This window comes from Cetorhinus maximus, chromosome 5 (genome assembly GCF_964194155.1).
Source record: "Cetorhinus maximus chromosome 5, sCetMax3.hap1.1, whole genome shotgun sequence".
Lineage (NCBI taxonomy): Eukaryota > Metazoa > Chordata > Chondrichthyes > Lamniformes > Cetorhinidae > Cetorhinus > Cetorhinus maximus.
This window is the reverse complement of record NC_135883.1, coordinates 51,082,842-51,102,941: the sequence shown is the minus strand read 5'-3', so window position 1 is coordinate 51,102,941 and position 20,100 is coordinate 51,082,842. Positions and strand designations below refer to the sequence as shown.

Here is a 20,100-nt window from a genome sequence, read left to right as displayed (position 1 = left end):
GATCGGCGCAGGCTTGGAGGGCCGAAGGGCCTGTTCCTGTGCTGTACCTTTCTTTGTTCATTGATTGGCACACATCCATAAACATTCATGTCCTCCACCACCGACACACGTACACAGCATTGCGTACCATCTACAAGATGCACAACAGGAATTCAGCAAGGCTCCTTAGACAGCACCTTCCAAACCCACTACCACTACCATCTAGAAGGACAAAGTCAGCAGACACATGGGAACACCACCACCTGCAAGTTCCCTTCCAAGTCACTCACCAGTCTGATTTGGAAATATATCGCCATTCCTTCACTGTCGCTGGGTCAAAACCCTGGAACTCCCTTCCTAACATGACTGTGGATGTATTACATCGCATGGACTGCAGCGGTTCAAGAAGGTAGCTCATCACCACCTTCTCAAGGGCAACCATGCCTGGGCAGTAAATGTTGGCCCAGCCAGCGAAGCCCACATCCCATGGATGAATAATAAAAAAAAGAATCCCCAATCAATATTGCTCTCCCACTCTTTCTTCCCCACCTCTCTGCAGCTGAGCCACTTGTGGTGCCATGGATTTGCTGCACATGTTGGTGGCAAGTGATGGTAATGTCGTTGCAGGTTATGAGGAGATGGGTAGGTTCTCGCTTTTTGAACCATAGCAGTCCATGTGATGTAGGTACACCCATAGTGGTGTTAGAGATGAGAGTTCCAGGATATTGGCCTAGTGACAGTGAAGGAACGGCGATATAGTTCTAAGTCAGGATGGTGAGTAGTTTGGAGGGGAATTTCCAGGTGGTGGTGTTCCCATGCATCTGCTGCCCTTGTCCTTCTAGGTGATGGAGGTCGTGGGTTTGCAAGGTGTTGTCGAAGGAACCTTGGTGAGTTCCTGCAGTGTATCTTGTAGATGGTTTACACTGCTGCCACTGAGCGTCGGTTGTGGAAGGAAAAGAAGTTTAAGGTGGTGAATGGGGTGCATCAAGCAAACTGCTTTGTCCTGGAGGTCATTAAGCTTCTCGAGTGTTTATGAAGCTGCACTCATCACGACAAGTGGAGATTATTCCATCATGCTCCTGACTTGCGCTTCTGTTATGGGGAAAATGCTGGAATCCATTATCAAGGAAGTAGTAGCAGGATGTGTAGAAAATCATAATATAATCAAGCAGAGTCAACATGGTTTTGTGAAAGAGAAATTATGTTTGACAAATTTATTTATCTGTGAGGATGTGTGAGGAAATCAATATTGTTGGATTCTTCTGAGCGTTTTTGGGCAGAGGCTGGGCCCTTATTGAAGGATCCATGCAAGCATGACCTTGGCCATTTCAATTCATCATCTTGCTCTCATGCTCACGTTTCTGTCTTCAACCTGCTACAATGCTCCAGTGAAACCCAACGCAAACAGAAGGACCAGCACCTCATCTTCTGATTAGGCGCTTTACAGCCTTCTGGCCTTAACATTGAGTTTGACAATGTCAAACCATGAACTCTGTCCTCCATTTTTGTTTTTCCACCCTCCCCTCCCCTCCCTGCACCCCCACCCCTCACAGGGCCAATCCGTAACTTGTTCTCATGTTTTGCTTTCAGAAAGTGTTGACCTTTGTTCTGCTATTAACACATTCTGCTATCTGACCTTTATGCCACTATTAACACCTGTTTTAGTCTTTAACACTACCATTACCACTCCCTTTGTCTTGTGTCCATAACATATTTGTCATTAATCTCTCCTGAGCTCCAAACTATTCCAGACCTATTTTGCTCCAGCCCCTCTCACATCACATTTCCCATCCCATCACATTTCTCCCACCCTTTAGCTCTAAAGAAGAGTCACATGGGCTCAAAACATTAACGCTATTTGTCTCTACACAGATGCTGCCAGTTTTTCCAGCATTTCCTGTTTCTATTCCAGATTTCCAGCATCTGCAGTATTTTGCTTTTATTGTATTCCTGATTGAAGAATGTCAGGAGACAGATCAGCAGTGTGCCCGCGTGTTGTGCAGTGAGAAAAGTTGCTCACCTGACTGGGTGTGCATTGCGAAAACCCACCCACGGGCCCAAAGGTTGGCACAAAAACTGAGCTCATGTGACAAGATTGGTCCAGTCTGGAGAAGCAGGAGTGCAGCAGTGCATGTCTCAGAGCAGCTGCGGGAGCCCAGCTGATGGTTAGTCAGGAATAGTTGATAGCTCCCTGCTGCTGGGGAGCTGGGGCTCAGAGAAGCCCAGGAAAGTACAGTGAAACTGAAGTGAAGCTGTCTGCTCTGTAAAGCTGGCAGTCAAGGCAAAGAAAAGCTTGTGAGCAGCAGTTGTCATCTAGAGTGCTGGGGTCGTGCTGGTGATTTAGGTGCAGCCTTGTGAATCCCATGGGATGTGGTCTCAGGAGAAGAGACTGTGGAACTGGGAGCTGAGTATAGTTGTCTGACTTCCATTGCAGGCAGAAGAAACAAGAGGGCTTCCAGGCTGAATTGAAGCTGCTGTTGAAGGAAATCAGAGGCTGTATCCTTGAAGGAGATGAGCTGAAATCCCTTATAAGGAAGACAGAGTTTAAAGTATCTTTGTGATACTCAGTGGTCTCTGATCTCTGGATGGGTTGCTGAGAAATTTGTGGGATCTGTCTTCCTTGTGTCTGCCGTTTATTGTGCAGTTTGTGGTGCATTAGACCACAGTTTGTTAATGCAAGCTTACCTCATGTTAATTCTGGACTTTAGAATATGAGACACATAGTACTTACTGTTTGTTTTGTTGACTGTTGTATCGTAAGGTCTCTTCTATTTGTTTAAAACTGTGGAATCTTGTGGCTTTATTCTCTTAGCAAGTAACTGGGATTTCAAATTTCATCTACTTTATAATAGTAACTGGCCCCTAATCGGATCGCAACATATGTAACAAGCAGGGTGGATAAAGGGGAACCTGAAGATGTAGTGTATTTGGATTTCAGGGCATTGATGAGACCACACCAGTTTTGGCCTCCTTTATTTAAGGAGAGATATACTTGCTTTAGAGGCAGTTCAGTGAAAGTTCACTAGGTTGATTCCCAAGATGAAGGGGTTGTCTTGTGAGGAAAGGCTGAGAAGGTTGGCCTATGCTTATTGGAGTTTAGAAGAATGAGAGGTGATCTTATTGAAACATAAGATTCTAAGGGGGATTGATAGGATGAATGCTGAGATGATGTTTCCCCTCATGGGGTAATCTATAACTAAGGGGCACAGTTTCAAAATAAGGGAGACTCCCATGTAAGATGGAGATGAGGAGGAATTTCTTCTCTCAGAAGGTCATTAGTCTTTGGAATTCCCTGCCCCAGAGAGCAATGGATGCTTGGTCATTGAACAGGTCAGTTAGCTTAATATTAGTCATTGGAAAAATGCTGGAGTCTATTAAAAGGGGATTATAGCTGGGCACTTAGGAAATCTCAATGTATCAGCCTGAGGCAACATGGTTTTCTGAAAAGGGAAGCCATGTTTGACTAATTTAGTTCTTTGAGGTGGTAACTGGCAACATGGATAAAGGGGAACCAATGGATGTGCTGTACTTAGATTTCCAGAAGGCATTTGACAAAGTGCCACATCAAAGGTAACTACACAATATAAGAGCTCATGGTATAGGAGGTAAGATATTAGCAAGGACTAGTTAACTAACAGGAAGCAGAGAGTAGACATAAATAGGTCTTTTTCAGGTTGACAAGATGCAACGAGTGTAGTGCCAGAGGCGTCACTGTTTACAATTTATATCAATGATTTGGATTAAGGAACACAATGTATAGTCGCTAACTTACTGATTACACAAAGATAGGTCAGAAAGTAAGTTGTGAAGATGACAAGTGAAGGCAAGAGCTAAAGTGAGTGGACAAAAATTTGGCAGATGGAGTATAATGTGGGAAAATGTGAACTTGTCCATTTTGGCAGGAAGAATAGAAAAGCAGCAAATTATTTCATGGAAAGAGACTGCAGAAATGTTTTTTATTCATTCACAGGATGTGGGTTTTGCTGGCTGTGCCAGCATTTACTGCCCATCCATAGTTGCCTTTGAGAAGGTGGTAGTGAGCTGCCTTCTTGAATCGCTGCAGCTCATGGTGTAGGTACACCCACAGTGCTGTTAGATAGGGGGTTCCAGGATTTTGACCCAGCGACACTGAAGGAACGGCAATATATTTTCAAGTCAGGATGGTGAGTGACTTGGAGGGGAACATCCAGGTGGTGATGTTCCCATCTATCTGCTGCCCTTGCCCGTTTGGGTGGTAGTGTTTGTGGGTTTGGAAGGTGCTGTCAAAGGAGCCCTGGACAATTCCTGCAGTGCATCTTGTAGATGGTACACACTGCTGCTATCGTGCATCGGTAGTGGAAGGAGTGAATGTTTGTGGATGGGGTGCCAATCAAGCAAGCTGCTTTGTGGTGGTGTTGAGCTTCTTGAGTGTTGTTGGAGTTGCACTCATCCAGGCAAGTGGGGAGTATTCCATCACACTCCTGACTTGTGCCTTGTAGGTGGTGGATAGGCTTTGGGGAGTCAGGAGGTGAGTTACTTGTTGATTCCTAGCCTCTGAACTGCTCTTGTAGCCACAGTATTTACATGGCGAGTCCAGCTCAGTTTCTGGTCAATGGTAACCCCCAGGATTTTGATAGTGGGGGATTCAGTGATGGTAATGCCATTGAACGTCAAGGGGCGATGGTTAGATTCTCTCCTGTTGGAGGTGGTTATTGCCTGACATTTATGAATGTTGCCACTTGTCAGCCCAAGACCCAGGTCTTGCTGCATTTGGACATGGATTGCTTCAGTATCTGAGGAGTCATGAATGGTGCTGAACATTGTGCAATCATCAGCGAACATCCCCACTTCTGACCTTATGATGGAAGGAAGGTCATTGATGAAGCAGCTGAAGATGGTTGGGCCAAGGACACTACCCTGAGGAACTCCTGCAGTGATGTCCTGGAACTGAGATGATTGACCGCCAACAACCACAATCATCTTCCTTTGTGCTAGGTATGACTCTAACCAGTAGAGAGTTTTCCCCCTGATTCCCATTGACTCCAGTTTTGCTAGGGCTCCTTGATGCCACACTTGGTCAAAAGCAGCCTTGATGTCAAGGGCAGTCACTCTCATCTCACTTTGGGAGTTCAGTTCTTTTGTCCATGTTTGAACCAAGGCTGTAATAAGGTCAGGAGCTGATTGGCTCTGGCGGAATCCAAACTGGGTGTCAGTGAGCAGGCTATTGTTAAGCAGCTGCCACTTGATAGCACTGTTGATGACCCCTCCATTACTTTATTGATGATCGAGAATAGACTGATGGGGTGTTAATTGGTCAGGTTGGGTTTGTCCTGTTTTTTGTGTACAGGACATACCTGGGCAATTGTCCATATAGCCGGGTAAATGCCAGTGTTGTAGCTGTACTGGAACAGCTTGGCTAGGGGCGCGGCAAGTTCTGGAGCACAAGTCTTCAGTATTATTGCCTGAATATTGTCAGGGCCCATAGCCTTTGCAGTATCCAGTGCCTTTAGCCGTTTCTTGATATTCCGTGGAGTGAATCGAACTGGCTGAAGACTGACATCTGTGATGCTGGGCACCTCCAGAGGAGGCCGAGATGAATCACCCACTCGGCACTTCCAGCTGAAGATTGTAGCAAATGCTTCAGTCTTATCTTTTGCACTGATGTCCTAGGCTCCTCCATCATTGAGGATGGGGATATTTGTAGAGCCTCCTCCCCCAGTGAGTTGTTTAATTGTGCACCATCATTCACAACTGGATGTGGCAGGACTACAGAGATTAGATCTGATCCGTCTGTTGTGGGATCGTTTAGCCCTGTCTATCACTTGCTGCTTATTCTGTTTGGCATGCAAGTAGTTATGTGTTATAGCTTCACCAGGTTGACATCTCATTTTTAGGTATGCCTGGTGCTACTCTTGGCCAGCCCTCCTGCACTCTTCATTGAACCAGGGTTGATCCCCTGGCTTGATGGTAATGGTAGAATGAGGGCTATGCCAGGCCATGAGGTTATAGATTGTGTTTGAGTACAATTCTGCTGCTGCTGATGGCCCACAGCGCCTCATAGATACCCAGTCTTGAGTTGCTAGATCTGTTCGAAATCTATCCCATTTAGTATGGCGATAGTGCCACACAACACGATGGAGGGTACCCTCAATGTGAAGATGGGACTTCGTTTCCACATGGACTGTGCGGTGTTGACTCCGACCAATACTGTCATGGACAGATGCATCTGCGGCAGGGAGGTTGGTGAGGATGAGTTTAAGTATGTTTTTCTCTTTTGTTGACTCCCATACCACCTGCCGCAGACCCAGTCTAGCAACTGTGTCCTTTAGGACTCAGCCAGCTCAGTCAGTCGTGGTGTTACTCTTGGAGATGGACATTGGAGTCCCCCACCCAGAGTACATTCTGCGCTTGCCACTCTCAGTGCTTCCTCAAAGTGGTGTTCAACATGAAGGAGCACTGATTCATCAGCTGAGGGAGGGCGGTATGTGGTAATCAGCAGGAGGTTTCCTTGCCCATGTTTGACCTGATGCCATGCGACTTCATGGGGTCCAGAGTCGATGTTGAGGACTCCCAGGGCAACTCCCTCCCGATTGTATACCATCATACACTGAGGTACAGAGGGATCTGCCTGTCCTGGTACATGAATCAAGAACAGTTAGTATGCAGGTACAGCAAGTGAATAGAAGGTGAATGGAAGGCTGGCATTTATTGCAAGGTGAATCGAGTATAAAAGTGGGGGTGTTTTTCTACAGTTGTACAGGACCTTAGTTAGGCCACATCTGGAGGACTGTGTACAGTTATGGTCTCCTTACTTCAGAGAGGGTATAACTACACTAGAAGCAGTTCAGAGAAGGTTCAGTCGACTGATTCCTGGGATAAAGGGATTGTCTTATGAGGAAAGGTTAGACAGGTTGGGCCTTTACCCATTGTAGTTTGGAAGAATGAGAAGTGGGGGAGACTAGAATTAGGGGGCACAGTTTAAAAATAAGGGTTCCCTATTTAAGACTGAGATGAGGAGAAGTTTTTTTTTCTATTTCAGGGGTTCATTCGTCTGTGGAATTGTCTTCCCCAGAGAGCAGTGGAGGCAGGGTCATTGAATATATGCAAGGCTGGGTTAGGTTTTTGATCGACAAGGGAGGCAAAGGTTATGGGTGCAGACAGGAAAGTGGAGTTCAGATCAGCCATGATCTTATTGAATGGCACAGAGGGCTTGAGGGGCCAGATGGCCACAGGCTTTGGGGAGTCAGGAGGTGAGTAACTCACCACAAAATTTCCAGCCTCTGACTAACTCTTGTAACACAGTCTTTTATGGTTGGTTCAGTTCAGTTTCTGGTCAATGGTAACCCCCCACGATGTTGATAGTGGAGGATTCAGTGATGGTAATGCCAAGGGGCGGAAGGTTAGATTCTCTTTTTTGGATAAGGTCATTGCCTGGTACTTGTGTAGTTTAAATGTTACTTGCCACTTATCAGCCTGAGCCTGAATGTTTTCCAGATCTTGCTCCATTTGGACATGGACTGCTTTAGTATCTGAGAAGTTGCAGATGGTACTGAACAGTGTGCAAATATCAGCAAACATCCGCACCTTGCCTTGGAGGGAAGGTTAAGTTGCAAAAGGTGTCCTCTGTATACCTTGCTTTATGTGCTAATGAATACAGCACTATTCAAATGGGGGAAAACATGGAATGCTCCGTGGGAAAGACTCTTCTCACATAGACTCACAAATCAAATGATCTTCCCCCATAGGAGCCGTGCAAAAACCTCAAGTGAGATTCTTTCACAGAGAAGTCTCAATTAAGCACAATTTCCCTGCTCATAAATGTACAATTGTAAACATTCCAGTACAAGAGGGAAGGACTGAGTTTTGTACCTGAAGGATGAAGTTTATTCAAAGAATGAGAAAGACCAATAATCTTATACTCCTCCTCAATCTTTAACCCTCCATGAACCCCATGGTTCACAGAATAAACAGTTAAATAGAGATGCTTAGCTCAATGATCTTAATTCTAAGGACAACTCAGAACTCAGAAGTTTAAATGACACGAAAATGATTGTTATTTTGATTTGATTGATCAGGTCAGTGGCAAACATATTTATGTTTTTTTTTATGGACCTGCTTTGTGGATAGATACCTCCAGGGAAACTACTTTCATATGGGTCATGAAGTAAAAATAAATATGAATTCAATAACACAGCTTTCAATGCAGCACAAATTGATTTTCTCTTCTGTAGAAGAGTCATACGGACTCAAAACATTAACTCTGTTTTACTCTCCACATATGCTGCTAGACCTGCTGAGTTTTTTCAGCATTTTCTGTTTTTGTTTTAGATTTCTAGCATCCACAGCATTTTGCTTTTATCTTGATTTTCTTTTCATTCTTTCAGGGATGTGGGTGTCGCTGGCTAGGCCAGAATTTATTGCCCATCCCTAATTGCCCTTGAGAAGGTGGTGGTGAGCTGCCTTCTTGAACTGCTGCAGTCCATGTGGTGTAGGTACATCCACAGTGCTGTTAGGGAGGGAGTTCCAGGATTTTGACCCAGCAACAGCGAAGGAACGGCGATATATTTCCAAGTCAGGATGGCGGGTGGCTTGGAGGGGAACTTGTAGGTGGCGGTGTTCCCAGGCATCTGCTGCCCTTGTCCTTCTAGATGGCAGCGGTTGTGGGTTTGGAAGGTGCTGTCGAAGGAGCCTTGGTGAGTTTCTGCAGTGCATCTTGTAGATGGTACACGTTGCTGCTACTGTGTGTCGGTGATGGGGGGGGGAGTGAATGTTTAAGGTGATGGATGGGGCGCCAATCAAATGGGCTGCTTTCCTGGATGGTGTCAAGCTTCTTGAGTGTTGTGGGAGCTGTACTTGTCCAGGCAAGTGGGGACTATTCCATCACACTCCTGACTTGTGCCTTGTAAATGGTGGACAGGCTTTGGGGAGTCAGGAGGGGATTTACTCATCACAGAATCAAAGCCTCGGACCTGCTCTGACTTCCTCTGATCACCTCATTTAGATTGATTCCCTGGTCGGGTGCTCGCAGAAAGCACTGGTTAAAAAATTGATACAGACAGTAAGGGTCCCACAATTCTCCTGTTAGCACTTACTATGAGTTGTGGTCTGCACCAGAGATTTCCAATTGCAGATTCATCAATAAAGAGATTTGTTACTGAAAAAGCACAAGCACATTTGGAAGTAAATAGGACGTGATCTTTGTGAATCTGAGACAGCCAGTCTAATGTTAAAAGCTAATCTCTTGTGATGAGCATTGGGAGTCCTTATCAACACATTTATTGCAGGGTTAGTCTGTATTTTGGGTGTGTACAGGTCAAGGAATCCAATATGGGCAAAGGTTTGCTGCTCTTGCACCGATGCTACCTCCATATCAACTGCCACTGAAGATCAAGAGTTTGAAGTGATGTATGTTGCAGACATTTAGGGAAATGAAAATCAACCCATGTTCCTTGCTCCTAATCTTGGGATGGGAAATGGACAACAATCTCAATCTAGCAGGTACACAACCCGTTTTTGAAAAAAACAACAGTAAGTTGGAAAGGATGTGCAAATTTTCAGAATGTTTTCAACATTTATAGATTCAAATTAGCATTGATACTGAATATAAATGATTAATATAGCATAGAGTATAAATATATTGGATATAACTTAATCTGTTAAATATTATTTAAACGATTCCCTTAAGGTAAAACTCATGCTTGCCTTATTAACATGAGAAAGAAAACTATAAAGTGCTGTCCACGTGTTCAGGATATTGAAAAGCATTTCACAGATAATTCATTTTGAAATGTAGTTAATCTGACTTGAATGCAAATGTAGCAGTCAACTCACTAGTGTAAGGTCCTTCAGGCAGCAATGAGATAATCGACTAGTTGATGTGTTTCCAGTGGTGTTGCTAAGGGACAAATGTTGACCAGGACCCCATTAGAATTACCCTGCTCCTCTTCAAATAGCGTTTTACAGTCATAAAGGCAGTACGGCACAGTCAAGAGGTCATTTGGCCCATCATGCCTTTGGATCGTTTACATCCATTTGAAGAAGTAGGTGAACTCTCCATTTAAAGCATCATCTGAAAGATGACACCTTGAATATTTCCTTTAATAATGTAGCACTCCCTCAATAATGCAATGAAGTACCTCTACTGACTACCACTAAGCTAATACTGACAACATGCATCTGGCTTAACTGATGAATTATCAATCATAGTATTACATCAGCAGTTCCACACATGTCTCCACCTAGCTGAAGTCCCTCACCCCTGGGAAGTCTTCGCTACACCTGCTGTAAGGCTTTGACGCTCTTCCTAAAGTGATTCCCAGAACTGATTACAATTACCAGAGGTTAGGCCAAACCAATGATTTATAAACAGTTCGGAGCATAACTTCCCTGTGTTTGTACTCTGCCTCTGTAATAAAGCTAGGGTTGCATATGTCTATATAACATTCTGAATTTGCCTGACACCTTCAAAACCTTGTCAGTTTACAGCAACGAGGCAATATTGGATGGCAATCCACTGTGCGCCATTGGGACTTTCCTCCTGGGAGCTGGCCCAAGAGGCTGCCAGTGGTTCAGGAAGTAGGTCATTTGTCTGTCCTCTTGTCAATGATATTAAATTATTTTTAGCAGGGAATCAAATCAGACTTATTTAACAGTTGTTAGTAATCTGGGAGCTGCTCCATTTCAAACATAATTGGAAGAAAAATAATCGTGTGCTATGTAAGGACTCATATGAACTGCAAATGAGCAAACTATAAATTTCCTGACTGATTAATTACAAGATGTTACTTATTATAATCCAAAGTTTCCAATTTACAAAGTGCTAAGTGCTTTCCTCACCTAAGATCTTTCCTTTTTGAAATGCAATCCCAATCTATTTTTTCTCCCAATTCATTTTTTATTCTTAATTCTTGCACTATATTGTTCGTTAGAAATATAAAAACTTAAGCACATAAGAAACAAAATTGAGGAGCAACATAAACACTGAATTACAGATTAAACATACAAGGATATTTTTGTGCTCAGAATATTCTTCATGAAGGAGAACAACAGTCGCTTCAGATAGAGTTCTATATATTAGGCTCATGTATCTAGTGTTTTTCTCAGCGTATCTGTCCCATATGCATCTGTCCCCAGTGTTTTTCCCAGTGCATCTGTCCCCCATGTTTTTCCAAGAGCATCTGTTCCCAGTGTTTTTCCCAGTGCATCTGTCCCCCATGTTTTCCCGGTGCATCAGTCCCCCATGTTTTCCTCTGTACATCTGCGACCCCATGTTTTTCCCGGTGCATCTGTCCCCAGTGTTTTTCCTGGTGCATCTGCCCCCCATGTTTTTCCCAGTGCATCTGTCCCCAGTGCATCTGTCCCCTATGTTTTTTCCAGAGCATCTGGCCCCAATGTTTTTCCCGGTGCATCTATCCCCAGTGTTTTTCCTGGTGCATCTGTCCCCCATGTTATTCCCGCTGCATCTGTCCCCAGTGTTTTCCAGGTGCATCTGTCCCAGTGCATTTGTCCCCAGTGTTTTTCCCGGTGCATCTGACCCCAGTGTTTTTCCCGTGCATCTGTCCCTAGTGTTTTTCCCGATGCATCTGCTCCCCCATGGTTTCTCAGTGCAACTGTCCAACATGTTTATCCCGGTGCATCTCTCCCCATGTTTTTCCCAGTGCATCTGTCCCCAGTGTTTTTCCCGGTGCATCTGTCCCCAGTGTTTTTCCCAGTGCATCTGTCCCCAGTGTTTTTCCAGGTGCATCTGTCCCCAGTGATATTCCCGGTGCATCTGTTCCTGTGTTTTCCCCGGTGCATCTGTCCCCAGTGTTTATCCCGGTGCATCAGTCCCCCATGTTTTCCTCTGTACATCTGCGACCCCATGTTTTTCCCGGTGCATCTGTCCCCAGTGTTTTTCCCAGTGCATCTGTCCCCAGTGTTTTTCCAGGTGCATCTGCCCCCCATGTTTTTCCCAGTGCATCTGTCCCCAGTGCATCTGTCCCCTATGTTTTTCCCAGAGCATCTGACCCCAATGTTTTTCCCGGTGCACCTACCCCCAGTGTTTTTCCTGGTGCATCTGTCCCCCATGTTATTCCCGCTGCATCTGTCCCCAGTGTTTTCCAGGTGCATCTGTCCCAGTGCATTTGTCCCCAGTGTTTTTCCCAGTGCATCTGCCCCCAATGTTTTTCCCGGTGCATCTGTCCCCAGTGTTTTTCCCGGTGCATCTGACCCCAGTGTTTTTCCCATGCATCTGTCCCTAGTGATTTTCCCGGTGTATCTGTCCCCAATGTTTTTCCCGATGCATCTGCTCCCCATGGTTTCTCAGTGCAACTGTCCAACATGTTTATCCCGGTGCAACACTCCCCATGTTTTTCCCAGTGCATCTGTCCCCAGTGTTTTTCCTGGTGCATCTGTCCCCAGTGTTTTTCCCAGTGCATCTGTCCCCAGTGTTTTTCCAGGTGCATCTGTCCCCAGTGATATTCCCGGTGCATCTGTTCCTGTGTTTTCCCCGGTGCATCTGTCCCCAGTGTTTATCCTGGTGCATCTGTCCCCAGTGTTTTTCCCGGTGCATCTGTCCCTCATGTTTTTCCCAGTGCGTCTGCCCCCCATATTTTTCCCAGTGCATCTGTCCCCAGTGTTTTTCCCGGTGCATCTGTCCCCAGTGCATCTGTCCACAGTGGTTTCCCGGTGCATCCATCCCCAGGGCATCTGTCCCCAGTGTTTTTCCCAGTGCATCTGTCCCCCATATTTTTCCAAGTGCATCTGCCATGCAACGGTTTTCCCGGTCCATCTTTCCCGAGTTTTTTTTTCCAGTGCATATTTCCCAGTGCATCTGCTCCCAGTGTAACCATCCCCATTGTTTTCCCCGGTGCATCTGCTCCTGTGTTTTTCCCGGTGCATCTGTCCCCAGTGTTTTTCCCGGTGCATCTGACGCCAGTGCATCTGTCCCCAGTGTATTTCCCGGTGCATCTGTCCCCAGTGGTTTTCCCGGTGCATCTGTCCTCCATGTCTTTCCCGGTGCATCTGTTTTTCCTGGGGCACACTTCCCCCATGTTTTTCCTGGTGCAGCTGTCCCCAGAGTTTTTCCCGGTGCATCTGTCCCAGTGCATCTGTCCCCAATGCATCTCTCCCCAATGTTTCCCCAGTGCATCTGTCCCCAGTGTTTTTCCCGGTGCATCTGTCCCCAGCGTTTTTACAGTGCATCTGTTGCCAGTGTTTTCTCCGATGCATCTGTCCCCAGTATTTTCCCAGTGCATCTGTCCTCAGTGTTTTTCCTGGTGCGTATGTCCTAGTGCATCTGTACCCAGTGTAGCCATCCCCATTGTTTTCCCCGGTGCATCTGTTCCTGTGTTTTCCCCAGTGCATCTGTCCCCAGTGTTTTTCCCATTGCATCTGTCCCCAGTGTTTTGCCCGGTGCATCTGTCCCCAGTGTTTTTCCCAGTACATCAGTCCCCAGTGTTTTTCCTGGTGCACCTATCCCAGTGCATCTGTCCCAGTGTTTTTCCCAGTGCATCTGTCCCAGTGCACCTGTCCCCCATGTTTTTCCCCAGTGCATTTGTCCCCCGTGTTTTTCCTGGTGCATCTGTCCCAGTGCACCTGTCCATGTTTTTTCTGGTGCACCTGTACCCATTGTTTTCCCCAGTGTATCTGCCCTGTGCACCTGTCCCCAGTCTTTTTCTCGGTGCACCTGTCTCCCATGCATCTGTCTAAAGTCTTTTTCCCGGTGCATCTATCCTAGTGCATCTGTCCCCAGTGTTTTTCCTGGTACATCTATCCCAATGTATCTGTCCCCAGTGTTTTTCCTGGTGCATCTGTCCCAGTGTATCTGTCCCCAGTGTTTTTCCTAGTGTATCTGTCCCCAGTGTTTTTCCTGGTGCACCTGTCCCAGTGTATCTGTCCCCAGTGTTTTTCCTAGTGTATCTGTCCCCAGTGTCTTTCCTGGTGCATCTGTCCCAGTGTATCTGTCCCTAGTGTTTTTCCTGGTGCATCTGTCTCAGTGTATCTGTCCCCAGTGTTTTTCCTGGTGCATCTGTCCCCAGTGATTTTCCTGGTACACCTATTCCAGTGTATCTGTCCCCAGTGTTTTTCCTGGTGTATCTGTCCCCAGTGTTTTTCCTGCTACACCTATCCCGGTGCATCTGTCCCCAGTGTTTTTCCTGGTGCATCTGTCCCCAGTGTTTTTCCTGGTGCATCTGTCCCCAGTGTTTTTCCTGGTGCACCTGTCCCAGTGCATCTGTCCCCAGTGTTTTTCCTGGTGCATCTGTCCCCAGTGTTTTTCCTGGTGCTTCTGTCCCCAGTGTTTTTCCTGGTGCATCTGTCCCAGTGTATCTGTCCCTAGTGTTTTTCCTGGTGCATCTGTCCCAGTGTATCTGTCCCCAGTGTTTTTCCTGGTGCATCTGTCCCCAGTGTTTTTCCTGGTACACCTATCCCAGTGTATCTGTCCCCAGTGTTTTTCCTGGTGTATCTGTCCCCAGTGTTTTTCCTGCTACACCTATCCCAGTGCATCTGTCCCCAATGTTTTTCCTGGTGCATCTGTCCCCTGTGTTTTTCCTGGTGCATCTGTACCAGTGTATCTGTCCCCAGTGTTTTTCCTGGTGCATCTGTTCCCAATGTTTTTCCTGGTACACCTATCCCAGTCTATCTGTCCCCAGTGTTTTTCCTGGTGCATCTGTCCCCAGTGTTTTTCCTGGTGCATCTGTCCCCAGTGTTTTCCCCAGTGCATCTGTCCCAGTGTATCTGTCCCCAGTGTTTTTCCTGGTACACCTATCCCAGTGTATCTGTCCCCAGTGTTTTTCCTGGTGCATCTCTCCCCAGTGTTTTTCCTGGTGCATCTGTCCCCAGTGTTTTTCCTGGTGCATCTGTCACAGTGTATCTGTCCCCAGTGTTTTTCCTGGTGCATCTGTCCCCAGTGTTTTTCCTAGTGCATCTGTCCCCAGTGTTTTTCCTGGTGCATCTGTCCCCAGTGTTTTTCCTGGTGCATCTGTCACAGTGTATCTGTCCCCAGTGTTTTTCCTGGTGCATCTGTCCCCAGTGTTTTTCCTGGTGCATCTGTCCCCAGTGTTTTTCCTGGTGCATCTGTCACAGTGTATCTGTCCCCAGTGTTTTTCCTGGTGCATCTGTCCCAGTGTATCTGTCCCCAGTGTTTCTTCTGGTGCATCTGTCTCAGTGTATCTGTCCCCAGTGTTATTCCTGGTGCATCTGTCTCAGTGTATCTGTCCCCAGTGTTTTTCCTGGTGCATCTGTCCCAGTGTATCTGTCCCCAGTGTTTTTCCTGGTGCATCTGTCCCCAGTGTATCTGTCCCCAGTGTTTTTCCTGGTGCATCTGTCTCAGTGTATCTGTCCCAGTCTATTAAAGTGTTATTTTTCGTGTTTTTTAGCTTTGCTGTTAATATCACATCTATATTCAGAGAGAGACATTATTATGGTAATAGAGAATGACAGTGCTTACCTTTCTCACTGACACTTTCACTTTCAATTTCCACATCTTCACAGCTGGTATATTCTGGTGTTGATGCGCCCTCTTCCTCAGAGCTACTGACTGACATTTGTCTTTTCTTTCCAACTTTTTTCATTCTGTGTGGTTTTGGTGGAGGTGGTCTGATTGATTCTGACTGGTCAGAACTAAGCGAATCATTACGCAGCATTGCTTCATTTCTGTCTCGCTTTGTTCGAACCACAGCAGAACTGGGATCCAAGTGCTTCTTGTAGGTGTCATAATCCTTTACCTCCAAGTGTTCTGTAGGAACTGGGCTCCGTCTAGATGTTGGTGGGCTATGACTGCTCAAATGCTGCTGCCTCGAAACAACCATTTGTACATCTGCAGTTTTTTCAACTGGGGATTTCCGCTCTTGTACCCCCTGTTGCTGAGTCCTTCTTGACAATAGGTCCTCTGTCACCTGACCTTCCTCAGCCTCGGTGTGGGGCAGTGATACATCACTGTGCCTTCTTTCATGTCTTGCTCTAGACGCTTTAGCATGAATTCGCATCTGTTGTTCCTCAGGCTGAGGTTTAACTGGATACCTTGCCAGGTTAGGGTCACTTTTATATCGATTCTGATATTCCTCTTCAATCCTTTGTTTTTCCTCATCTGCAAACTTTTCCACCTCTAATTTCTCACCCATGTCCTGATAGTCCTGTGAACGACCTTTCTCTAAGCGTCGGCTTTCTCGCCGTTCTCTATGCTCCCTTTCATCAACTGACCTCTCACCTTGCTGAAGGGATGCCTTTGTTGTGCGTTTCCGTTCACCTTTCGGTCCTTTTCCATTCAGTTCTGAAACTGATGAACTCTTCTTCCTGCAAAGAGGATCATTATCAATGTGTAACTATTTTGCACCAAATGTTTTATTTGAAGATTTCTGTAAAGTTGAGACGATTAAAAAGCAAAGTAAAGGCAGCTGGTGATGACAGATGCAAAGTCCAGTAATAACAATACAAGTGTGAGAAACTAAGTCAAATCTACGTTAAAACATCTACAAAATAAATCTGAAATGAACAAGGTTCACAGATTTTTCTGTAACTATAGCACATGTAAATTAGGCCTACCTGACCCAATGTAAAATCTAACAATTCAAGGCAGAACCAAATCTTAAAATAGGATTTTATAGCTTCTTTCATGGCGTGTTTGGAGGCAGGGAGGGCATTTAATCAGACAGAAGGATGGTGTGCCAGCACCCCACCCTCCACCAAAAGTAAATCCAGGGCAGGATAGCCTGTGGTCAGAATTCCAGCCCCGCCACCGACTGAGGCCCTTCAGTGCCCATCTAATGACCGCTTAATGGCCTCATCCCATGGCGGGCACAGCAAGCAAACCTATGTTGGCTGCTTGTCACCTCCTGGGCGAGGGGGTGGAGGGTGGGCGAGGCAATATCCCTCCTTCAAAGCATTCAGCGCCAGGTCAAGGGTCCCGACATTGGGAAGGTACCACACCCTGCCCTTGCTGTCAACCCCTCTACATCTTCTCTCCTGTGACCGCCACCCATGAAATCTCTCCTGCCATTGTGGCCTGGTTTGACCTGCAATCCTGGGCCTTCAGTGGGTGTATTTTCTGCAGTAGCTACTGCATCCATGGTGATGCTGCTGAGCAAAAGAGCTGCCAGACACTGATTGGCCAGCATCTTGGTGGGTGGGACTTTGATCTCCAGGGTCCTCAATCACAGGGAAAACCAGCCAATGGCCCCCTGAGAGGCATTTAATACTGGTGGACCTCACTGGAGGAAGCAATGCAGTCACTCAGTGGCTTTCCAGCTGGCAGGCAAGAACCCGACACCTCCATAAAATCTCCCCACAGAAACCTGGTGCTAAATTGGAGGGAAGCTGAAATCGACTTGGATTCAATTGCGGTACGGATCAGTCATGATGTAATGGAGCAGGTTTGAAGGTAAATGATATTACTCTGCTCCTATGCATCCCACAGCTGGGAAATTGGGCGATGGTCACCTGAGTGTGTATTCAATGAAGCCCAGAACACTCACTCCCATCAGATCCCAATTACCTTGCTGGAGACTGATTTTTTGAGTCCCCAGCAATGACAACATCACCATCTTCTGCTTGAATCCACCGTCACTGCGCAGACTGATGATGGGCCTTGGGAACCAAAGTAACTCATGGCAAGAGCGAGGCCATGTTCTTTGGGAACTGGGCCACTCGATCCTTTGTCCCCTTGACTGTCAGGTCAGATGGCCTGAGGGTGCTGGGATGTAGTTCAGAGGGGCAGGGGTGACTGCAAAAAACTGGAAGGAGCATGTTGCCACAGTAAAACAAAAACACGCAAACTCCCTCTCCATTGTCATGAAGAATCTGGTCATCAGGTGTAAGGTGCTCTTCATGTTGCTGTATGTGGTGCAGGTCTGGGCCATATCCCACACCTGTGCCACGGCAATCACCTGGGCCATCTTCCGCTTTATCTGCAGATTGTGAATGGACTGTGTTCGCGGAGATGTGACGTACAAACCTCTAGATGAAAGGGGAAATGTGCCCAACGTCACCCCCATCCTGATGGCCACCTTTGTGTGTGGCTGCATTAAGCTGTCCAAAGACCTTCAGTACACAAACGCCAAGCGTCACTATGTGCTGAGGTTCTACATGTCCTCGGTGTTGTGAAGGATGGGTCTGGCCACACTGCCGCAGAACGCTCCATTCAGTTGGACTGTGCCATACCACCTGTCCCTTGTGGAAAGGTTTATACAGAAAAACGCCTTTGACCATAAGTCCATCAGGCAGTGGTCCACATATAACATCCTAGGGACCCTGCGGGAAAAGGAGATGGTGGATCCTGTCGGATGGTTCCCCGAACAGACTATCAAAGCCATTTGGCAGAATGCCTCATCATCAACGCTTTCAAACAAGCACCAAGATGTAGCTAGGCTGGTGGTGAGAAAGGCCCTCCCTGTCAGATCCTTCCTGCACATCCAGAGTCTGAACACTTCCACACATGACGCTCGAAGTACCTGCAGTGGAGAAGAGACCAGTGTCTACCACCTTCTGGAATGCACCTTTGCAAAGGAGGTTTGGAGAGAGATGCGGTGGTTGTTCTCTGTGCTCTATGGGCTGTTCCTAGGGAACCACACCGAGATAAACATCAACTGTGGCTGGAGGATCATCAACTCGGTGAAAGACATTCTTTGGTCTCTCTGAAACAGGCTGGGGTTGCACTTCCGATTTTCAACAATTTAACTTCTCAGTATCCTGCCGGCCATGGAGAGATTAAAGATCCCCCCATTGCATTTGAAACCCTCCATGACCCCGTCCTTCCCTATTTCTGAAACCTCCTACAGGCCTACAACCCCTCCCCTTACTCTGACTTTTCTGCATTCTTCCAATTCTGATCAATTCTACATTCCCAATTACTCTGACCCTCTATAGGAGGCCAGGCTTGCAGCGGCCCAAGCCCTAAACTCAACCTAATTTTCTTAACGACTGTCTCTGCCTCTCAACCTCTCCTCAGTCTGATGGCACTTTTCCAGAAACTAGTGAATTTTGGAAAATGGATGATTCAGTGATGGTAATGCCTTTGAATGTCAAGGGGAGATGGTTAGATTCTCTCTCGTTGGAGATGGTCATAGCCTGATACTTGTGTGGCGTGAATGTTACTTGCCACTTGTCAGCCCAAGCCTGGATTTTGTCTAGGTCTTGCTGCATTTGGATATGGAATGCTTCAGTATCTAAGGAATTGTGAATGGTGCTGAACATTGTGCAATCATCAGCGAACATCCCCACCTCTGACCTTATGATGGAAGGAAGGTCATTGATGAAGCAGCTGAAAATGGTTGGGCTGAGGACACTACCCTGAGGAACTCCTGCCGTGATGTCCTGGGGCTGAGATGATTGACCTCCACAACAACCACAATCATCTTCCTTTATGCTAGGTATGATTCCGGCCAGCAGAGAGTTTTCCCATTTTCTGATTCCCATTGACTCCAGTTTTGCTAGGGCTCCTTGATGCCACATTTGGACAAATGCGAGTTGGGAGTTCAGCTCTTTTGTCCATGTTTTAACCAAGGCTATAATGAGGTCAGGAGCTGAGTGGCTCCGGTGGAATCCAAACTGGATTGGTTTCACTGGGCATCAGTGAGCATAAAACCTTTTAATTCCAGATTTTTATTGAATTCAGTATCTGCCGTGGTGGGATTCAAACCCAGGTCCGCAGAGCTTTACCCTGGGTCTCTGGATAACTAGCCCAGTGACAATATCACTGCCACCATGATGTTATCCAGTTTGTAACTAAGAAAAATAGGGAGTATTTTGAATGGGGAGAAGCTCGGAACAATGGATTAGAAGTGAGATTCCAGCAGCTCAGTCAGAAATCACAAAACTACAAGAGGTACACAAATAATTAAAAAGCTAATGGAATGTTGGCCTTTATCACAGATAGGCTGGAATATGACAGCGTGGAAATGATGTGACAACTGTACAGAGCTCACCTTAGAACCTATTTGCAGTCCTGTCATCAGATCTGGGCACCACACCTCAGCAAGGATAGAGTGGCCTTGGAGTGGGTGCAGCGTAGCTTCACAGATACCAGGCGTTAAAGGTACATTTTTGAGGACAGGTTGCACAGACTAGGTTTATATTCCCTTGAATATAGAAGATCAAGGGATGATCTAATTGAGATGTTTAAGCTGATTAAAGAAGATGAAGGGATAGAGAGAGAGAGAATCTATTTCT

At 46.3% G+C, this 20,100-nt stretch overlaps 1 protein-coding gene across 1 annotated transcript in view; it reads right to left on the bottom strand.

Annotated features, from left to right (window-relative positions):
• Positions 1–20,100, bottom strand: part of LOC144680645 (regulating synaptic membrane exocytosis protein 1-like) — a 704,348-nt gene that overhangs the window by 668,343 nt on the left and 15,905 nt on the right. Inside the window, exon 2 of the mRNA XM_078541863.1 lies at positions 15,386–16,230. Within this exon, the coding sequence (XP_078397989.1) occupies positions 15,386–16,230 (845 nt within the window). The remainder of the gene's footprint in view (positions 1–15,385; positions 16,231–20,100) is intronic.